The 17157-nt window shown below is 43.6% G+C and overlaps 2 protein-coding genes across 2 annotated transcripts in view; one reads left to right on the plus strand and one right to left on the minus strand.

Annotated features, from left to right (window-relative positions):
* Window positions 1–3: 3 nt before the first annotated feature.
* ZXDC (ZXD family zinc finger C) lies at window positions 4–9675 on the plus strand (the record flags this gene model as incomplete). The annotated part of the gene is made up of 10 exons (XM_010137380.1): window positions 4–94; window positions 946–1098; window positions 1834–1912; window positions 2024–2154; window positions 2774–2944; window positions 3426–4111; window positions 4831–4915; window positions 6688–6860; window positions 7922–8023; window positions 9066–9675. Coding segments are annotated over 10 exons (1758 nt in total), but the record flags the coding sequence as incomplete, so codon positions are not given.
* A 2170-nt stretch (window positions 9676–11845) lies between these two features.
* The window catches only part of LOC104494527 (coiled-coil domain-containing protein 37-like), an 11839-nt gene continuing 6527 nt past the window's right edge, over window positions 11846–17157 (minus strand). Inside the window, 6 exon segments of the mRNA XM_010137379.1 lie at window positions 11846–11959; window positions 12880–12973; window positions 14502–14713; window positions 15172–15307; window positions 16114–16253; window positions 16726–16774. Of these exon segments, the coding sequence (XP_010135681.1) occupies window positions 11846–11959; window positions 12880–12973; window positions 14502–14713; window positions 15172–15307; window positions 16114–16253; window positions 16726–16774 (745 nt within the window).

The raw sequence follows: 17157 nt of genomic DNA on the forward strand, positions 1-17157 counted from the left end.
TGCGGGCAGCGCTTCCCCAGCGCCGCCCGCCTCGCCGCCCACCGCCGCCGCAGCCATCTGGAGCCCGAGCGGCCCTACCGCTGCGACTTCCCCGGTAAGCCGCTCCCGGGCCTCTGGGGCTTGGTTCTCTTCCCTCCCCTTCCAAAAAAAAATATCTCGCCCGAGTAAGGACGGGATCCCCCTCCTGAGTCTGTGCCGCGGCACAGCTCGCTGTTCCTCCTCCTGCCCCTCCTTCCCCTTCGCGTCGTTCCTGAGTCTCGAGTGAGTCCCCCCGCTCTACGCCACCTCAGATAGGGAAAGTTTGAGAGCTGGAGGATGCTCTGCTGTTGCTAGTCAACTTATATGTGGCTTTGTGCTGATGTGGAGAAACGCCAGCCTGCAGGAGCCTACAAGAAAGCTGGAGAGGAGCGTTTTACAAGGGCGTGTAGTGGTAGGACAATGAATGGGTAATGGCTTTAAATTGAAAGAGGGTAGGTTTAGATCGGATACTAGGAGAAAGTTCTTCACTGTGAGTGTATAGAACAGGTTGCCCCAAGAAGCTGTGGAGGCCCCACCATTGGAGGTGTGCAAGGCCAGGTTGGATGGGGCTTTGAGCAGCCTGGTCGAGTGGGAGTTGTACCTACACATGGCATGGGAGTTGGAACTAGATAATCTTTAAGGTCCCTTCCAACCCAAAGCATTCTACAATCACAGCACAAGTCTTCAGTGGTATGCCTTAAACCAGGCTGTATGTGTTTCGATTGCCCATCGTGGCTAAATAAGTGCAATCCCAGGGAGTAATGTAGTTTAGGATTGCACTGTTTGTTTTTTCAGTATGTCAGGATGTAATATCCTGGAAAAAGAATCATGAAGGTCCCTCAGTAAAAGCTGGGAGGGAGATAAGAACGCAGTTTTTCTGATGGAGTTTTGTATCAAGCCAATGTGCTGTTTCCCTTCTTTCCCCAGGTTGTGAAAGAACGTTTATCACAGTGAGTGCATTGTTCTCCCATAATCGAGCCCACTTCCGAGAGCAAGAGCAGTTCTCCTGTTCGTTCCCGGGCTGTAACAAGCAGTATGACAAAGCCTGCCGGCTGAAAATCCACATGAGGAGTCACACAGGTATTCACAAGGGCGACTTGTACCTGGGGAAATAACAGAAGATAATATGTGGAGAGTGAGCTTCAGTTTGCTGGAAACACTGAAAGTCATGAAGGGAGAAAGGGTGACATGAGTCAGTCAGAATTTGATTCTTGGTCATCTTGGGGTGTAGGAGTCCACTGAATGACCTTGCCAAATGAGAAGTAGCTATGGACATGCAGAGCTGTGGCTTTGGGCGTGTGAATTCCATTCGGGAAAATTATCCGAGCTCTATTCCTAGGTTCATAGGCACTCAAAACATTATGTAAATTCTAATCTTGGTCAAAACAAACAGCTAAAAACCTCTCAGAACAGGTGAAATGTGTGTACCAAGGTTTGGAACTGTCAGGGGATAAAATTCAACTCAAACAAGTGCTCCAGACTTGCAAGAACAACCAGTAACCTGAAATACAGCCTTTCAGTGTTTCAAAGACAATTACGTGTACTCTCTACTTTCCTCTGGTTTCATGACTTTAGACTGTGGGCTTTGGGTTTTTTTTTTTTCTGTTTGTTTTTTGTTTAAAGTGTCACTTCAGTTAAGAGAAAGTTCATAGCTGTGATGGAAACTGACTTCACATACTTCCCTCTATTGTAATCAACACAGAATCCCAGGTCATGAAAACATAAAAAAAATTTTCGGCTGTGTTTCTGTTTTAAATAATACTATTACTAGTTATTTCCATGTCAGATTATTAATGCAACTTCTCTTTGTTTAAGGGGAAAGGCCTTTTATCTGCGACTTCGAAGGCTGTGGCTGGTCTTTCACCAGTATGTCCAAGCTGCTGAGGCATAAAAGGTAGCCTTTGCTGCTTGTACTGTCCTAAGCCCCTTGCTGCCGGTCTGGCTCCTCCAGTACTTAAGCAGCAACGGGCTTAATCAGGTCAATGGCCATTTCCTTCCCTTGTAGGAAACACGAAGATGACAGGAGGTTCATGTGCCCAGTAGAAGGCTGTGGGAAGTCCTTCACCAGAGCAGAACACTTGAAAGGCCACAGTATAACTCACCTTGGGACAAAACCATTTGAGTGTCCAGTAGAAGGTACCGTTCAACTCCTGTATGTGTTCACTGGTAATCAGTGTGTGTATTGCCTAAAGGCTGCGTGCCTTTTTCCCCAAACGCAAGCTCGTTACGGGATTAGAGCAAGTCAGGCAGAGTTTGAAGAGTAAAACTGAACACAAGATACTGTAACTGAATGGGTCATCATTCGCAAATCTGTGGATTGCAGAGAAAACGTTGGTTCATGCTTTAGTGTGATACATTTTTTTTGACAATCAAGGCTACTTTATTCTGGAAATCCTATTCCTGATATTAGTTTGCAGTAGCTCAGCATTTTCACTTGATTCATCAAAATTGTTGAAAAGTGGTCCTGTCTGACAGTGTCAAGGCCACAATTTGCTGTTGTGACATCTCGGCGTTCAGTGGTTGCGCTGTGGTAGTCTCTGCTGCTGCGATGGTGGATGGCCATATGAATGGTATCTGTTGTGGTCACACAGGAGCCTCTCTGATGCTCTGTAGGTTTCTTAGCACTTCATCGCTTCAGTAGGACTCCAGGAGCAAAGATTTTTGGTTCTGCAGAGCTACTCTGATTTAAGACACTAAATACGAACATCAAACTAAAATTAGATTAGACTTCAAAAGCCTGTCTATCTTCTTGCAGGCTGTTGTGCAAAATTTTCAGCACGAAGCAGTCTCTACATTCACTCCAAAAAACATCTTCAGGATGTGGACTCATTAAAGACTCGTTGTCCTGTCTCAAGCTGTAATAAGTTATTCACTTCCAAACACAGTATGAAGACGCACATGGTCAAACAACATAACTTCAGCCCAGGTAAAGTATTTGTTTCAAGCTGTAGGAGGGCACAGTGGAAAAAACTAAATGTTAACAAAAATGTGTATTTACTGATGTTGGAATCTGAGCCCCAACGATACAGAATCTTCATCAAAACTTTCTGTGGGACCTGTAACTAAAGATAACTGGAGTGAGACTTGAGCTTGACCTGTGAGAAATGGCAGCTTTTTGTGAACGAAGTAGAGCTTGTCCTTCTCTGTGCTATCTGCAAACTATGAGCAGGGACTAAAAGCGCTTGCACTCCTGTTTCTACTCCTCTGCAACCTGACTGACTGGACTGCTGTAGTGTTACCTTTTGACAAGGGCTTTTGTAACTGAAATCTCGCAGTAGTGAACTTCTTTTTCTTAAATCTACTTTCAGATTTAAGTAAGTGGTAAGTGTTTCAGTAGGCTGGAAATCTTAGAGTTTTAAGCTTCCTCCTGTATCATTCACATTCCTAACCAAACCCTTCTCTTCCAGATCTCCTAACCCAGCTTGAAGCAACCAGTTCCCTCACACCCAGCAGTGAACTCACTAGTCCAGGACAGAGTGATCTGAGCAACATAGACCTCGTATCCCTGTTCTCCAACGTGTCTAGTAACAGCTCTGGAATTGCAACAGACATGGCACTGGTGAACTCTGGAATTGTCACGATCGATGTTGCTTCAGTGGGCTCAACACTCGGAGGAAACCTGCCTGTCAGTAGCAGTTCTTTAAGCCAGGCAGTCGATCCATTGATCCTGGTGGCTAGCAGCGATATGCCGCAAAGCCTGGACAGTTCTCTCTTGCTGGGAAGCAGTGCAGCAGTTCTCCAGCAAAGCACTTTAAATTTGGATGATGTTCAGACTGTCAATGCAGAAGCCTTGGGTTCACTAGCATCGCTGTCAGTGAGGAATTCCAGTCAAGATGTGCACGGTTTGACATCCAGCAATAACTTAACAATTGACACAGCCACTTTGACTCCTTCTAGTAGCCTTGGCAGTACCAATGTGCCTGAGTTACTAACACCAACTAAAGCTGAACGAAATTTGCTTCCTAGCTCGGATGTTGTTGGTCAACAAGAGGGCAGCAAAGTAGTGACACAGTTCGTCTTCTCCAACCCCCCGGGGACCTACAGTGCACAGAAAGAAATGGATCTTGGCACAGTGACTGGTAGCTCATTTTTGGTATGCAGTAATTACATTCCTTTTACCCCTCGATAACTGAAGACACCCTGACTTTGGGTCTATGCATTGCTGTCTGAAAGGGAGACCTTTCAGATTGTGCAGATTATGCATTTTGGCTCTTTTTCATGAAGGATGTAGAATGTTATGTTCAATAGTGTGTTGTTAGAAGTAGTTCAGTGTGGTGGTAAGTTCTCTAAGAAATTCTGGAATTCTGGTGGGGAGAGTTAAGGGTTTTTTAAAATAACGGATTAAAAGATTATAGCAGCCATCTGTCTGAGAAGGAAATGGAAATTACAAGAGTACCCAAGAATATGTGGTATGTCTTGTGCATTTCAGTCCGGGGAAGGATTTGGGCTGGGAGAGTGACTGTGACATTTTCATGTCAATCCTCATTCTCATTTTTAGTACTCTCCCCTTTCTGCTTTACTGTGTTACTGCAGACTTAACTTTTTATTTACATCACAATGGAAATGTTTACACTGTTAAAAGCTGAACAGTTACACGTGTGGAACTACCTTCTTTTTGTGTTGAACTCCAGATATTAAGTACACATCAGATATTAAATACTCATCAGAAGAGCACGGGGAACTAGAACTCGGTGTTTGCATTGGGAAAGATAACAGCACCTGAGAACTCACTAGGCTGTGTTCCTTGCCTTGGTTTGTTCCTGCATTCAAAAAACTTTGCATCTCTTAGTTTTGTTTTGTTTTTTTAATTAGGAAAGCGGTGGGTCTGCAAGAACAGACTACAGAGCCATTCAGCTAGCCAAGAAAAGAAAACAGAAAGGGAACGGGAGTGGTACAGGTGAAAAGCCGTTAATTTTGTTAACTTTACTCAATACAATTATTTAGGATTTTTGACAGTGAAATGGGAGCAGGTATCTGAGTACATTCTGAAATATCCCATCTGGTTTATTGCTAGTTAATATAATTATGCATGTGCAGTACCATCTGTTACTGAGGACAATTGCATTCTACGCAATATCAAATTCACAGTAAGTTTACAAAGAAATCTGCACCGTATGTTTCATGATAACAAGAGACTATCCCTCCATCTTGTCATCTGCTTTTTGTTTTCTTATTAAACCAGAAAAAAAATGAAGGTCACTTTGCTTTCTGCTGTTTATGCTGTTGGTCTCACTCAGCGGGTTCTCTTTTACTCAGAAAAATGCAAGACAATGAAAACATCTGCCAGTGTGTTTCACTTGGTAGCAGTGTGTATGCAGCATTTTTTAGTTGACTAGAAATACTCAAACCTCCTTCTTAGATTTTAGCCTTGTAGAGGGTTCTTGTGCAGGGTGAGGTTTAGGTTGTGATTTCAGATGTGTCCTAAGAACTGCAGTTTGACTCAAAGCTGTCTTATGCAAATTATTCACAATGACTTTGTCACATGAATCGTGGTCCATGGCTCACTGGACTTGCACAAGCTCAGGCATTTGAGTTGTGTCTACCTTTGGGGCTGGAGTCGAATATCATATGTGTATATAGGTATAGGACGTTCTGCCTCTGAAAATCAGGGTGATGATTTTTAAGGTGAGTTAGGGAACTAGTTGTGAATTGAGCACTGTCATGTTTCTGTGTCTGTAAAAGGCAAACCTGCATAAATTCTGTCTGGCTCAGTAAACCATCACACGAGAGGATGACTGCTTTATGGAGTGAGTTCTAAGTGTGCTTGTGTTATCAGACGTGCTCATATCATCAGACATGTCCTTTGGACATTAAGTGCAATCGTCTTTTTAAACGAATCTCCATGTCTCCTGAAATGATCACAGAATTCCTGTTTCTCTTCCTTGTCAAGACTCTCCGTAGTCCGCTCTTCACCAGCTCTTGCCTTAATGTCACTATGGGCTTCTCAAAGGAGTCTCAGGAGTCTTGTGTTTTTAATTGGTTTAACCAGCTTGAATGAACGCTGTAGAGGAAAGTTCAGTGTTTACAAAGAAGTTATCCCAGCCTTTTATTTACTGTAGATTTAAAAATCCAAGCCAAACCTGAAACAGCTGTGATGGAATTGTATCCTTACATTTATTTTGATTAGGTTTTTGGTTTTGAGCTTGTGATGCAAGCAGTTGGTTCATCTGGTTTTAAACTGAAAAACGCTTAAGGTTGTGATAGTGGTACTTCTGTAGCCCATTCTGCCTAACGGCCCTTGAAATCTGTCTGGAAATAGATGAGCTTCCGTATGCTCTTTTGACAGTTTGTAAAAATGATGTACATGAATTCTCAGGAAACGAGTTGCAAAATTAAAAATAGAAAATGCAATCCTACTTCCTAATTCCTTTCTGTAACTCCACAAATATGCTGATATTTCTGTGCTCCCACATGGGTGAGCCCTAAGCTTAGCAGTTTGTGATGTGGTTTTAATGGCATTCGTAAAAAAAGATGCTCAGTCAGCAGTTGGAGTTCATCAGCTGATTGCTGGCTGGCCTTTTAGCAGTTATCAGATGGTGCTTAATTATATTACACTGTTCCAGGCACTTGCTCTATAGTGTAAATAACTGCATAAAATTGAAAAATACTAACTGGAAGCTTTGGCAAATTGCTTCTGACCATCTAAATATTAAAATTGCTCTCTTTTAGGGGCATCTGGCTCTGGTCAGAGGAAAAGCAAGGGTGGTAAAGTAAGCCCTACCACCTTTTCATCATCTGCTCCTGCCAGTCGAGTGGGTGGCAACGTAGTTCTGCCGAACGGAGGCCTGACAATAAGGGACCCTGCCACTGGAGCCCAGTATGTGCAAATTCAGCTTCTTCAGGTAAGAGCTGAGGAGGGACAACCCGCTCATCTTCTGTTACCCCAACTGGCACGTTTATGGAAGAATCTATGTGTGAACTCACCTACTACTGCCCCTAGATGAGGTCTTGAGATCTGTAGTAGTCCATTAGGACATTTGCTGAAAAGAAGCACTTTCTGGGGAAGTTTATGTGAAAATGGCTTTAGAGAGATCTAGAAATGCCTGAAAACAGGGCGAGTTCAATGGTACAGCTACTGGGGCCTGCGCTGATGCGTTGTGGAAATGAGTAAGAGGTTTCTGTTTGGTTTGTACTAATACTCAGTCCAGCCTGCAACATATGGGCCCTGAAGCATGCGGTAGTTTTGCTTGCAAAAGGAAAAGGTACATTAGCTTAGGGGGTGCACAGGAGGAGGACTTTTTCCTCCAGTCTTTTTCTTTGTTGACACTCCCCCAAATTCTGGCATTACTCCACCTGTCTTTCATTTACAAGGTAAATGAGGCTGACATGAAAAGATTCCTGCAAAATGATGTTTCATCCTAAACTGTTACTTCTCTAAACTTTTGAAATAAAGCTTAAGAATTTTTTCTAAAACTTCCTAGTAATCAGTTGGTGGAGCGTGGCTGGCAATACGTTTTTGGCCAGCTGCATATCTGTTTAGTATCCAGAGAGGGGGTAGTTCCTTCCACTTATTCCTGCCAACATATGGTATGGAGGAAGCTGTGGGCAGAGTTCTCAGTCTGTCTAATTTTCTGATGGGTGTAAAGGTTTGTAACTTTTGTGTTGGTGTCAGCTTCACACAACATGATAAAACTTGCGTGTTTCCGAGTGTTACATTTGTTGGAAGATGAACCATTCCTTCTGAGATCTTGCCAGTTTTCTGATTTGATAACAGGCTGTGCACTGAGTGGGCTCAGATTTAAGTCATAGTTAGCTTTCCACATATCTTGGTGGATCTAGGCCTTGCTAGCACAGTGCAGTAGCTTTATCAGATTTTTTAAGATGGTGAGGCTGAGCGAAATTTGCCGTGTTGTGGTGAGGTGCTTGGGGGTCTTGTAACTGCATCATGTTTCTGCATTCACAGGATGATTCCCAGGGAGAGGGAGATTTGCCTTTTCAACTGAGCTCTCAGTCCTGCTCATCACATTCTCAGCTTACAGTGGATTTACCTGTTCACATACTTCAGGTACAGCCTGTCAGAGCTGTTGGGTTTCACTGACTAGCTTGAAAGCGAAAGAGTTTACTGTGAACACTGGTCTTCTGCCTAATGAAAATACTGAGTTTTCCACAGGGAGTTTAACTTCATGTACAAGGAATAGTAGGAAGAGAGTTGCACTGCGAGATTTATCTTTTGTATGTTACCAACCTTTGACATGTCATATGTGGTTGTTTTTCTTCCTCTGTTACCAAGAAATGAATAACTAAACGTTACTCATTTATTACTGAAGTGCCCCATCATTTTCCTGATCTCATCCTACAGGTATTAAATTGGTCAAGAAAGGGGATCAGAATTACAATGTAACGGACTACGGGAAGGGTGGGAAGTGGTAAATAAAATCTTGAGCGTAGATTTCAGAGCAGTGTCTGTATGGGAGTGGCAGTTAAAGCCTGCGCACTTCTCCAGCCTTTGGTTTCACTACTTGCCCTTGTTAACTGCTACTGAGTGTTGGTGTTTGAACGCAGGAAGCTTCACAGAGCTTGTGTAAACATTCCCTGTTCTGGTAAACTGCATGTTAGTGAGTAGGAGCAGCTGGGAACCGAGCAGCAATGAATGATTAGCATGTACATAAATCATACTTTGTACTTGACCATGTGGGGCTTCAGTTTTGGTAAACTCTGCAGTGCAGTTGTTCTTACCAAGCATGCTGCTCCTGGACAGAAAATAAAAGCTTTTGCGTTAGAGGAGCACCTTACTGTGATAAACCTAGAAATACAAGAAGAGTACCAGAATCGTTGTGCCGCGGTAGAGAGTTAATAGAGGAAAAGCAAATGTCCGTGGTTTCTAAGTGTATCTCCATTAGTAACGCTGATCTGAAGCGTTCCAAAGGAAAACCGTAGTGGCAGTTTCTGAGCGCATCCCCAAAGTAGGAAAGCTTTGGGTTACCTTTAAACCATTCAAGGTGTTTCTCTGGTGTTGGATGAGTATCAAGGTAATCTTACTGGTAAGCGTTTAAAGCACCTAGAGATGAAAGCGCTGAACTCTTCATCGTTTCTGTTTGCTCTAACAGGAACCACACAATGCCACTGAAGATGATGCAGGTTCTGATAACTCTCAGTTCACTGGAAGCACAATAAACCTACAGGATCTGGAATGACTGTTATTAAGAGCAGTTACTTGAAAACAAGTTGGGCAATCGTGTCTCGACAGAGTGCGATTACTGCGTGGATCTTTTTGTGAAGAAAACAGGAGAACTCGGAGTACTGGATGGTGGTCGCTCTCTTCATGATTTGCTAAGGACAGTTGCAGCTGAGAGATTTTCTTCAAAAATGTAAATCCCACTTGATGTGCCTGTGTAAGATACCCTGTCTGCCTGCTGGGTGGAGGGACTGGGGCAGACTGCTGTACAGTGTTGTTTCAGGGAGAAGTACTGTATTAAACTTCAAACTGAGGTCATATTTACTGTTTTCACAGGAAAGCAAGTATTCTACAGCTAACAAGTACAAATTTATAATCCTGCCTACGACAGTTAAAACTTGCCTTCCCTTGGTCTCCTGTTGGAGCCAGTGGCATCGAGGAATTAAGAGCTAAATTTTGGAAGTGTTTTACAGACACAAAAGAATAATTGTTTTGGCCCTTGCGCTTGGGCAGAAAACAGGAATAAAGTGTCACAAGTAACAGAATTAACGTCCTACGCCATGAAAATGAGATGCTCTAAAATCTTTGTTTTAGAAAGCTAGATTCTAAATGTTAACTTAGCTGTGAATCAGTTTGTAGCTCATGTTGAGTTTCTCCTTTTCCTTGCTCCTGCATCCCAAATACTTTGCTGAATTCTTCCAGCAAAAACTTGAAAAAGAATACTGCAATAGAACTGTACTCACTGTAAGTGATGAGCTAAGAGTCCAACAGCATCTGAGAGAGGTTCGTTTGTATCTTTGTGTTCCCTTTTTTGGGAGGAATGTTGACTGTCACGTGAATTTAAGCACCTTGATTTTATCTCCTCTATAAATTGCTGCCAAGTTACCTGTAAACTGGCCACTACCTTTTTCGTTTGGTTGGTTTTTGGGTTTTGGATTTTTTTTTTTTTTCAATTGAACACAGTTAACACTTGTTCTTTATTGATATCCCAGAGTGTCCCGTGCCTGTGGAGCTTCCGGCTGGTTTACAGAATATGATGCAGTTGTGATAGTATTTTATGAGGGGAAAAGAACCGTTACCCAGGAAGATGCGCCCCACTGAAAAACTGCAGTTTCTCTTGGGGGTGGGAGGAGAGGTTGTAGGTACTGTACTTACCTGGATTGCAGACACCTAAGTAAGTATAGGGTTGTATAGGGAAAAAAACCCCTTTGGTTACATTTTAAGGTAGTAATTTAAATGTTTCTTATGGTGATGTACTGAATGCCTATAAAATTATGTATAGGAGTTTGATAAAAGGGTGTATGTGCTGGTTTTTATTCTCAATGAGGTATGTGTGTATGCACGTATGTGTATTTTTTTTTACAAAATAAGATATATCATGCAGGAGAACATTGTGATCTTTCTAATCTTGCACATATTTATTTATTTTACAGTTATACTGATGTTGAATTCACACGAGGTCATTCAGAAATGCTTTTACTTCCTGTGCCTTTTGAACTATGTATGTGTCCAGACAAATGGGTTTTTTTGGTTGAAGATTTGGGGAGGAAAAAAAAAAAGCATACAGGTTACATTCAACTTCAGATGCTGATTTGTAGGCAGTATTATGTCGTCTGGTTGAACCAGCTGTATTTTTCTATCTTTAGCTTAACTGAGCATTGAGGTCTCTCTGTTTGTCTCATCCTGAATTTACAGCTCGCCCAGGGAATCTTTAACCCTTCTCAGGTTGGGTTTCCAAACCGAACTAATTGATAGATGAGATCTTCTGCCTGGTGACTGTGAGTGCAGCACGGAGTCCACTCCTGAGAGGTAAAAAAGTTGAGAAATCATGCTGGAGTGACCGCTAGGTCTTGCTCTAGCAGTCACCATGCTGTCCGTGGAAGCTGAGACACCTCGAGCTCCCAATGCCTGCATTATTCTCTTCTCAAGGACCATACCAGTTCTTAATCTATTAAAATGGCCAAGGAACACTCCATCTTTTTATGGGATTTGCAACCAAATCTTTCTACTTCTGAAAATGTACCTCACTCAGCTTTGTAAGTGAATGTAAAGTGCTAACCTCTTGGGGACGGAAATTGGATCACTAGGCTTGAACTCCATTGCTGGCAATGGATACCTGGAAAACTGCTGGTGCAAAAGGGTTAATAAAGCTTTTTTTTATGCTCAGTTTGTCATTCGATATTGTTCTTTGTATGGATGCATCTGACATAAAGCTAATTGTTAGCAGCTGGATTTCTGCAGAGCTTGTGTTTTCCCTTCACTTGTGTCTTCTGCACAGTAGGGAGTGGAGTCTAATGAAACACATCCTTTGGATTAAAGCATAGCCTTCATTTTTTACAGCCCTTCAACAGGTTTGTGGTTATAATACATGCCTGGCAGGTGCCTTAAGACTGTGGTGGGTCTCACTAGTCAGGTTTGTAGGGATAGTGCTATTTGTGTCAAAACTAGAATGAGAAAAGCATAGTTGGTAGCAGGAGCCTGAGAATTTTTGTTTATTTTCTTAGGCGAAAGATCAATAGCGGGGAAAAAGGGGGCTGCCAGACACAGCAACTTTCCCTGGGATCTTAGGGTGGAAGTTCGTAGGGTAGGAGAAGATGGGAGTTTCATGGATCTGTGGAGTTCATCAACTGAGCAAAGACTAACGATGTAGATCTATGAAAAACAGCTTCTAGAGCAGCATCAGCCCTGTAGGCTGTGGTTACCGGTGAGCTGTCAAGTGAAATAATAGAGTTGTTCTTCCTTCTCCTTATCCATTTGTTCTTGGCTGTGCTTGTCTTCCTTCTTCCTAGCAGGCAGTTTTGAACGAAACATCAGCCTCCTGCCAGTCTGTGGAGGAAGAAGAGGCGTGTGCCATCAGGGCCGTGTTGGAGTAGTGTCTCCGAACCACGCAACTTCAGCTGCCTCACGCTGTGAGGGGCCATGGCCTCTTGCTGTCTGTTTTCTAGACAGGTGTGTCTGCTAAGTGCCCTTTTTTTCTATTAGAAAGTGAGTGTCAAGCCCCTGAAGGCTGTGCTGTGCTCTTGCTTCACCTTCTACAACACACTATTGCACCTGCAACTTGTTTCTGACTAGATCCTTGTACTAGGTAGGCAAGTTGGAAGTCCGAGGAAGTATCTGAGAGAGCCTGCCGAACCCTCTTATTTTATCTTGGGTACAGGGCAGGGACTTGTGGCACCTGTTCTCAATGCTGTCACCGGTTTGGAGTGTGGCTGAGAACTGGAGTGTCCTCGCTGTCGTGTGAATGTGTGAAACGTGCAGCAGGAGCCATGGCCTGAAGCTCTGCACTGTGCTTCCTGATGGGCCAAAGCACAGTTTGGTTTAATGCAGAACATGCTCAAGGAGATATGGTTTGGTGGTACAGCGGAGCTGATCTAGGGTCTTGATGCTATCTTGTTCCTCATTTGCTGATTTTCATGCTTTTTTTTAATACTGTCAAGTTAACAAGTTGAAATGAGCTTACTGAGAAAGTTGGCAAGTTAATGGAGGGTGTCATGTGGTCCAGAGCAAAGGATAGGAGGATGATGGCAGGGCACCAGGCTGGAATGACTTGCAGCATAACTGACTTCCCAGCAGTTGCTTGAGTTACATCAGTCCTGTAAATAGGGCTACACCGGAGTTGGTATCATCCCCCCCAGCTATGGAGGGCCCTAGTAACACTCTGCCCTTAAATGCTTGATGTTCAAGTACCCCCAGCTTCTCTGAAGTAGGCTGTGGGGGTGAAGCGTTTTATGGATTACTGCACTTACTGGTGTTTTAGTAGTTGCCTGTGATCTTTCCAGGGTCCTTTGCAATCTTTCCTCTTGCTGCTGCTTCTGTTGTCTCAGCTTTTCCTCTCTGAGCCTTTTGAAGGGAGTAAATAAATGATGGGTTAAATGTGCTGTACAGCTACACCCAATATGCATTTGACACAGCATCAACATCTAACATTACATCGTACATCTAACAGCGTAAGACCACCGGAGCACAGCGGTTTGGGTACAGCTGATGCTGGAGTTTGTTGCTCTGAAGGTGGTAAGAGGGAAAGGCTGCAGCTGATCCTATTCTTTCTGGAGTGAAGGGTGGGGAAATCATGTCAAGCTTTACAAACAAAGAAGCCAGGCAGTTGTTCTGTTACAGACGTGCTCTGTGCCCCCTTAGCAGGTGATGCATGCTCAGTGGACCAGGATGCACACCAGCTTTGTGGGTGGACAGTGCTCATTGTGTCTTAAGTTGTCACCAGTGCAACGAAGTCTGTAATGTACAGATGTACGGAGTAGAAGGGTTTTACATCCAGGAAGCGGTACTTTGCCTAAATGGTTACCTGACGGTTAACTGGCTCCAATTCCCTGTGGAAATGAAGCACTGGAACAGAAATGGGCTCAAGCTGTGGAATGCTGCAGCAGGGAAGAAATGGATTCTTAACCTTGTGATCTTCAGGTAAATTTTAAATACTCTTTAAAGGTTGTTTTTGTTTGATTGGTTTTGCTTTTTATTTGGAAGAATCAGATTCCTCCCTGAATTCTTCTCCTCCATCCCCAGAGTAGAATTAAAGTGTGTCTTACTTCTTTTGTAAGGTAAGAGTGCAAAACTATTCACCAAACATTGGAAGGAAGCATCACACCCTTTATAGTATGAAGGTGAAGAGAAAGAAAGTAGGAGGGAAAGGTCACTGTTCTGGCTTTAAATCCTCACCCTATTTTTTATTTTTCTCTTTTGTCTCTGCTGAACAGATTCACCTGAGGATGCCAGATTTAATCGCTGTCCAGCTGCATCTTTCCTGTTTGTGAGGGGAAATTTCATGTGTGTAACTGAGCGAAAAGTAATATGTCTCATCTTGGAACCTAAACTCATTGTGTTAATTGGCTGCTATTTAATTTAATAATACAAGTTAAACTGAATAGTTTTGTAGAAGAAACTTCTGAGAGCTGGCATTGCTAACAAATGCCTTTACTCACCTATTGAATCCTGATAAAGTATCAGGGCAATGGGAGTAATTTTCTATTTAATCAGTTTAAATCTGTTACTGCGGACTGTCTTCTTAAAATTATGTTTCTCATTGTTGAATCTTTTCGTGTGTGTTTGGTTTTTTGTTGTTGTGGGGTTTCTTTTTTTTTTTTTTTTATTCTTCCAGATTTTGCCCTCTCTTAGTGTAGCTCCCAGCCCTTTTCTAACGTAGCTGTGGGCTGCTGCTCATTGTTGGGGAGGTGCAGGTCCTATGAATGTGAAACCCGTACGGAAGTAAAAGGGGATGGATTGGTCACATGCACTTTCAGACTGCTGTTGCACTTTCCTGGGCTGATCTGAAGTCATTACTCCTTCGGTGCCTTTGCTTTGGGCTTTCAACATTTAAAAACAGAGATCTCATTTCCAGAAGAGGGTCCTGTCTTACCTTATCCACCGTTCCTTTTTTTCGGCTTTCATAGCCTTTTCTCTCTTTTCTGTTGGGATTCTCTCCAGGTTGTCCAGTAAATCATTGAGATGTTTTTCTATCACCATTAGCATCTGCACTGTCTCCAGGTTTGGCTCATTTGCCTCATTTTCTCCAGTGCAGTGGCAATAGACTTCCAGCACTTTGTTCTTCAGGCTTCTGAGAGCTTTATCCTAGAGATGAGGACACACACAGCTGAGTTTCACCCAGCAGAACCACATCACTCTAAAAGCAAAGCAAGTCAGCACACTTTCCTTCCCTCCATAGGACTCTGAAACTGCTTGTTTCTCAGTTTGCTTCACACCCATGTCTGGGACGGATGGATGGATGGATAGAGCCGTTGGTCTGTGGTCTCTTTTTCCCAACTTTGCCGTGGCCTGAGTCAGGTTGCAGCTGCCTGGTTGCTTCTGCAAGCCCTACTCCCACCTCCTAGCAGCTGCATGGAGCCAACATATTTGCCTCTGTCTGCTGCCTCAGCAGTGCCCCAAACCTGCCCTTGCTGCGGCTCCATTGCTGATCCCCCCGCAGCGCAACCCACTGCCTGCTTTTTTCCCCCGAGATGGATGTGGCTGGTGGAGAGGGACTGTTTGTGCATGTATTAACCCACCCTTGCCTTGATCTCAGGATGTACCTGGTCATCATGTTCATATTCTCCAGAGGAAAAGAAGTGAACTTTGAGTTCCAGGTCTGCGGCTCTCTCTTCTTCCTTAGCAATGGAGGATTTGAGGGCAGCTGCCTGCTGTTTCAGCTCTGCTATCTTCTTATCCCTGGGCCGGAGGAGAAGGGAAATGTTTTGAAAGGGCATCTCTGAAACACATGATGCCTCTGCTGCTTTCCATCCTGGGACCGTCCCTCCTGCTGCCGGTAGATGGAGGTAACACTTCATGCCATTTCTGGGGAGCTGGCACTGGCACCCCTGCGCAGAGGGAACTTGGGATTTTTCTGGAATAGCAGTTACTGTGGGGGTGTGGAGGAGGGAGAAGTAATGTAGCTAAAGATTCAAGATTTTTTTATAAGAAAATGGGGGAAGTAGGTTACCTTTTAAAACTTTCACAAGGATTCAAGCTACACTTTAAATGGGAATATATGTGTCTGCCTGCCATTGAAATACTACCGTGCCATTACACTCGGGTTCGCTGATGCTTTCCTCTAGGAAGAGTTTGTGTTCAGTCAGAATAGGTGCTGGTCTGGATCACTCCAGGACGTGCCTTATTTCTTCCTATGATCTTTCTTTGTGATAATTACACAGTGTTTCTGGCTTATGTCCTCTCCAGGATGCTAAATGCATCAGTTCCTCAGCCTTGAGGACTGAGGAACTAGTCCCAAGCTCAAGTCGTGTCTCCTGAATTACGCAGATGGGACAGTTACCTAGAAGCTCTCAAGATGGTGAGTTGAATGGGCTGCAGCTGGGCTCTAAGGTGTGAGGAAGAGACTCTTTGTGGTGTGCTGTGTGAACAGCATTACATGTGGCCTGCAGCCTGACGGCGAGGTGCTAGTGGGAAGAAGAGGAGGTCAGTTATGTGAAAGCTAGAGCACAGGGACCCCTTCCCACCACTTGCAGGATCACACTTACATGCTTTCATGTGTGGTGATGACCTTGTCCAAACTTTTCTTGACTTCCTGGGAATTCTGGATGAAGGACAAGATCTCTTCCTCCATCTCCGTGAAAATAGTCAGCAGTTCTTTGGGATCAGTAAAATATAGCTCGGACTCCTGGAGTGGAAAACAGATGCACTAAGTTTTTGTCATCCTCTAGCTTCTTTTCCAATGAACTATGAGGAGGTTGGTCTGCACCAGCCCTGGATGTTCAGATGCCTTGGTATCCCTGAAACAAGTTTTGTTTTGGGCGCTAAAAAGCAGTGCAAGCATCTGTGAGTGGGGAAACTTCTATTTCAGACATAAAGCAGTAACACCACTAACTTAAAAATCTCCCGTTATATGACGTCATATCTTGTTAGGGAATGGCAGGCTTTGAGATGATGGTAGGTTTTTTGAAAATGGAGGAGGAAAGTTAAACTAGGTATTTATGATACATGTTGCTAAAGCATGAATATTTATGAATGTATAAACATACATTTATAATTAGTGGCTACAGTAACTGCTCAATACCATAACGAATTAGTAACTTCAATAAATGACACAGGACAAACAAAAAGTGTAAATATTTCAACACAAGGCTTCTGACCTCGTCTTGGTCCGGGCAGGTTTCGCTTTCTGCATCCTCCAAAGAACTTCTGAAAAAGCATTTTGTGTATCAGATCCTCAGAGAAGTGATAGCTCAAAGGAGACCTTGTCAGTGCATTACTGACGGTGGTGGTGTTTGCTGATGCTGTTCTCCTGAACAGTCCTTTCTGTGCACGTTCACACGTGTGTCCCCCATGACTGTGGGCTATTTGAGGGTCAGTAGGGGCTAGGGGTCACACAAACATGCAGCACGGGAGCTACGTCAGTCCACAGGCAAGCTGCCCTTGAGCTGCTCTGGGCTCTGGGCCATGACGCATGAGCCTGAACTGAGGGTATTGATCTAAATGCCTTTAAACTTGAGGGGAGGCTTAGGCTCTTGGGCAATGAGAAGACAGAGGTAAGAACTGTATTTAAAAGGCTTAGGCAGCAGCAC

This window comes from Buceros rhinoceros, unplaced genomic scaffold, assembly GCF_000710305.1.
Source record: "Buceros rhinoceros silvestris isolate BGI_N320 unplaced genomic scaffold, ASM71030v1 scaffold36815, whole genome shotgun sequence".
Classification (NCBI taxonomy): domain Eukaryota; kingdom Metazoa; phylum Chordata; class Aves; order Bucerotiformes; family Bucerotidae; genus Buceros; species Buceros rhinoceros.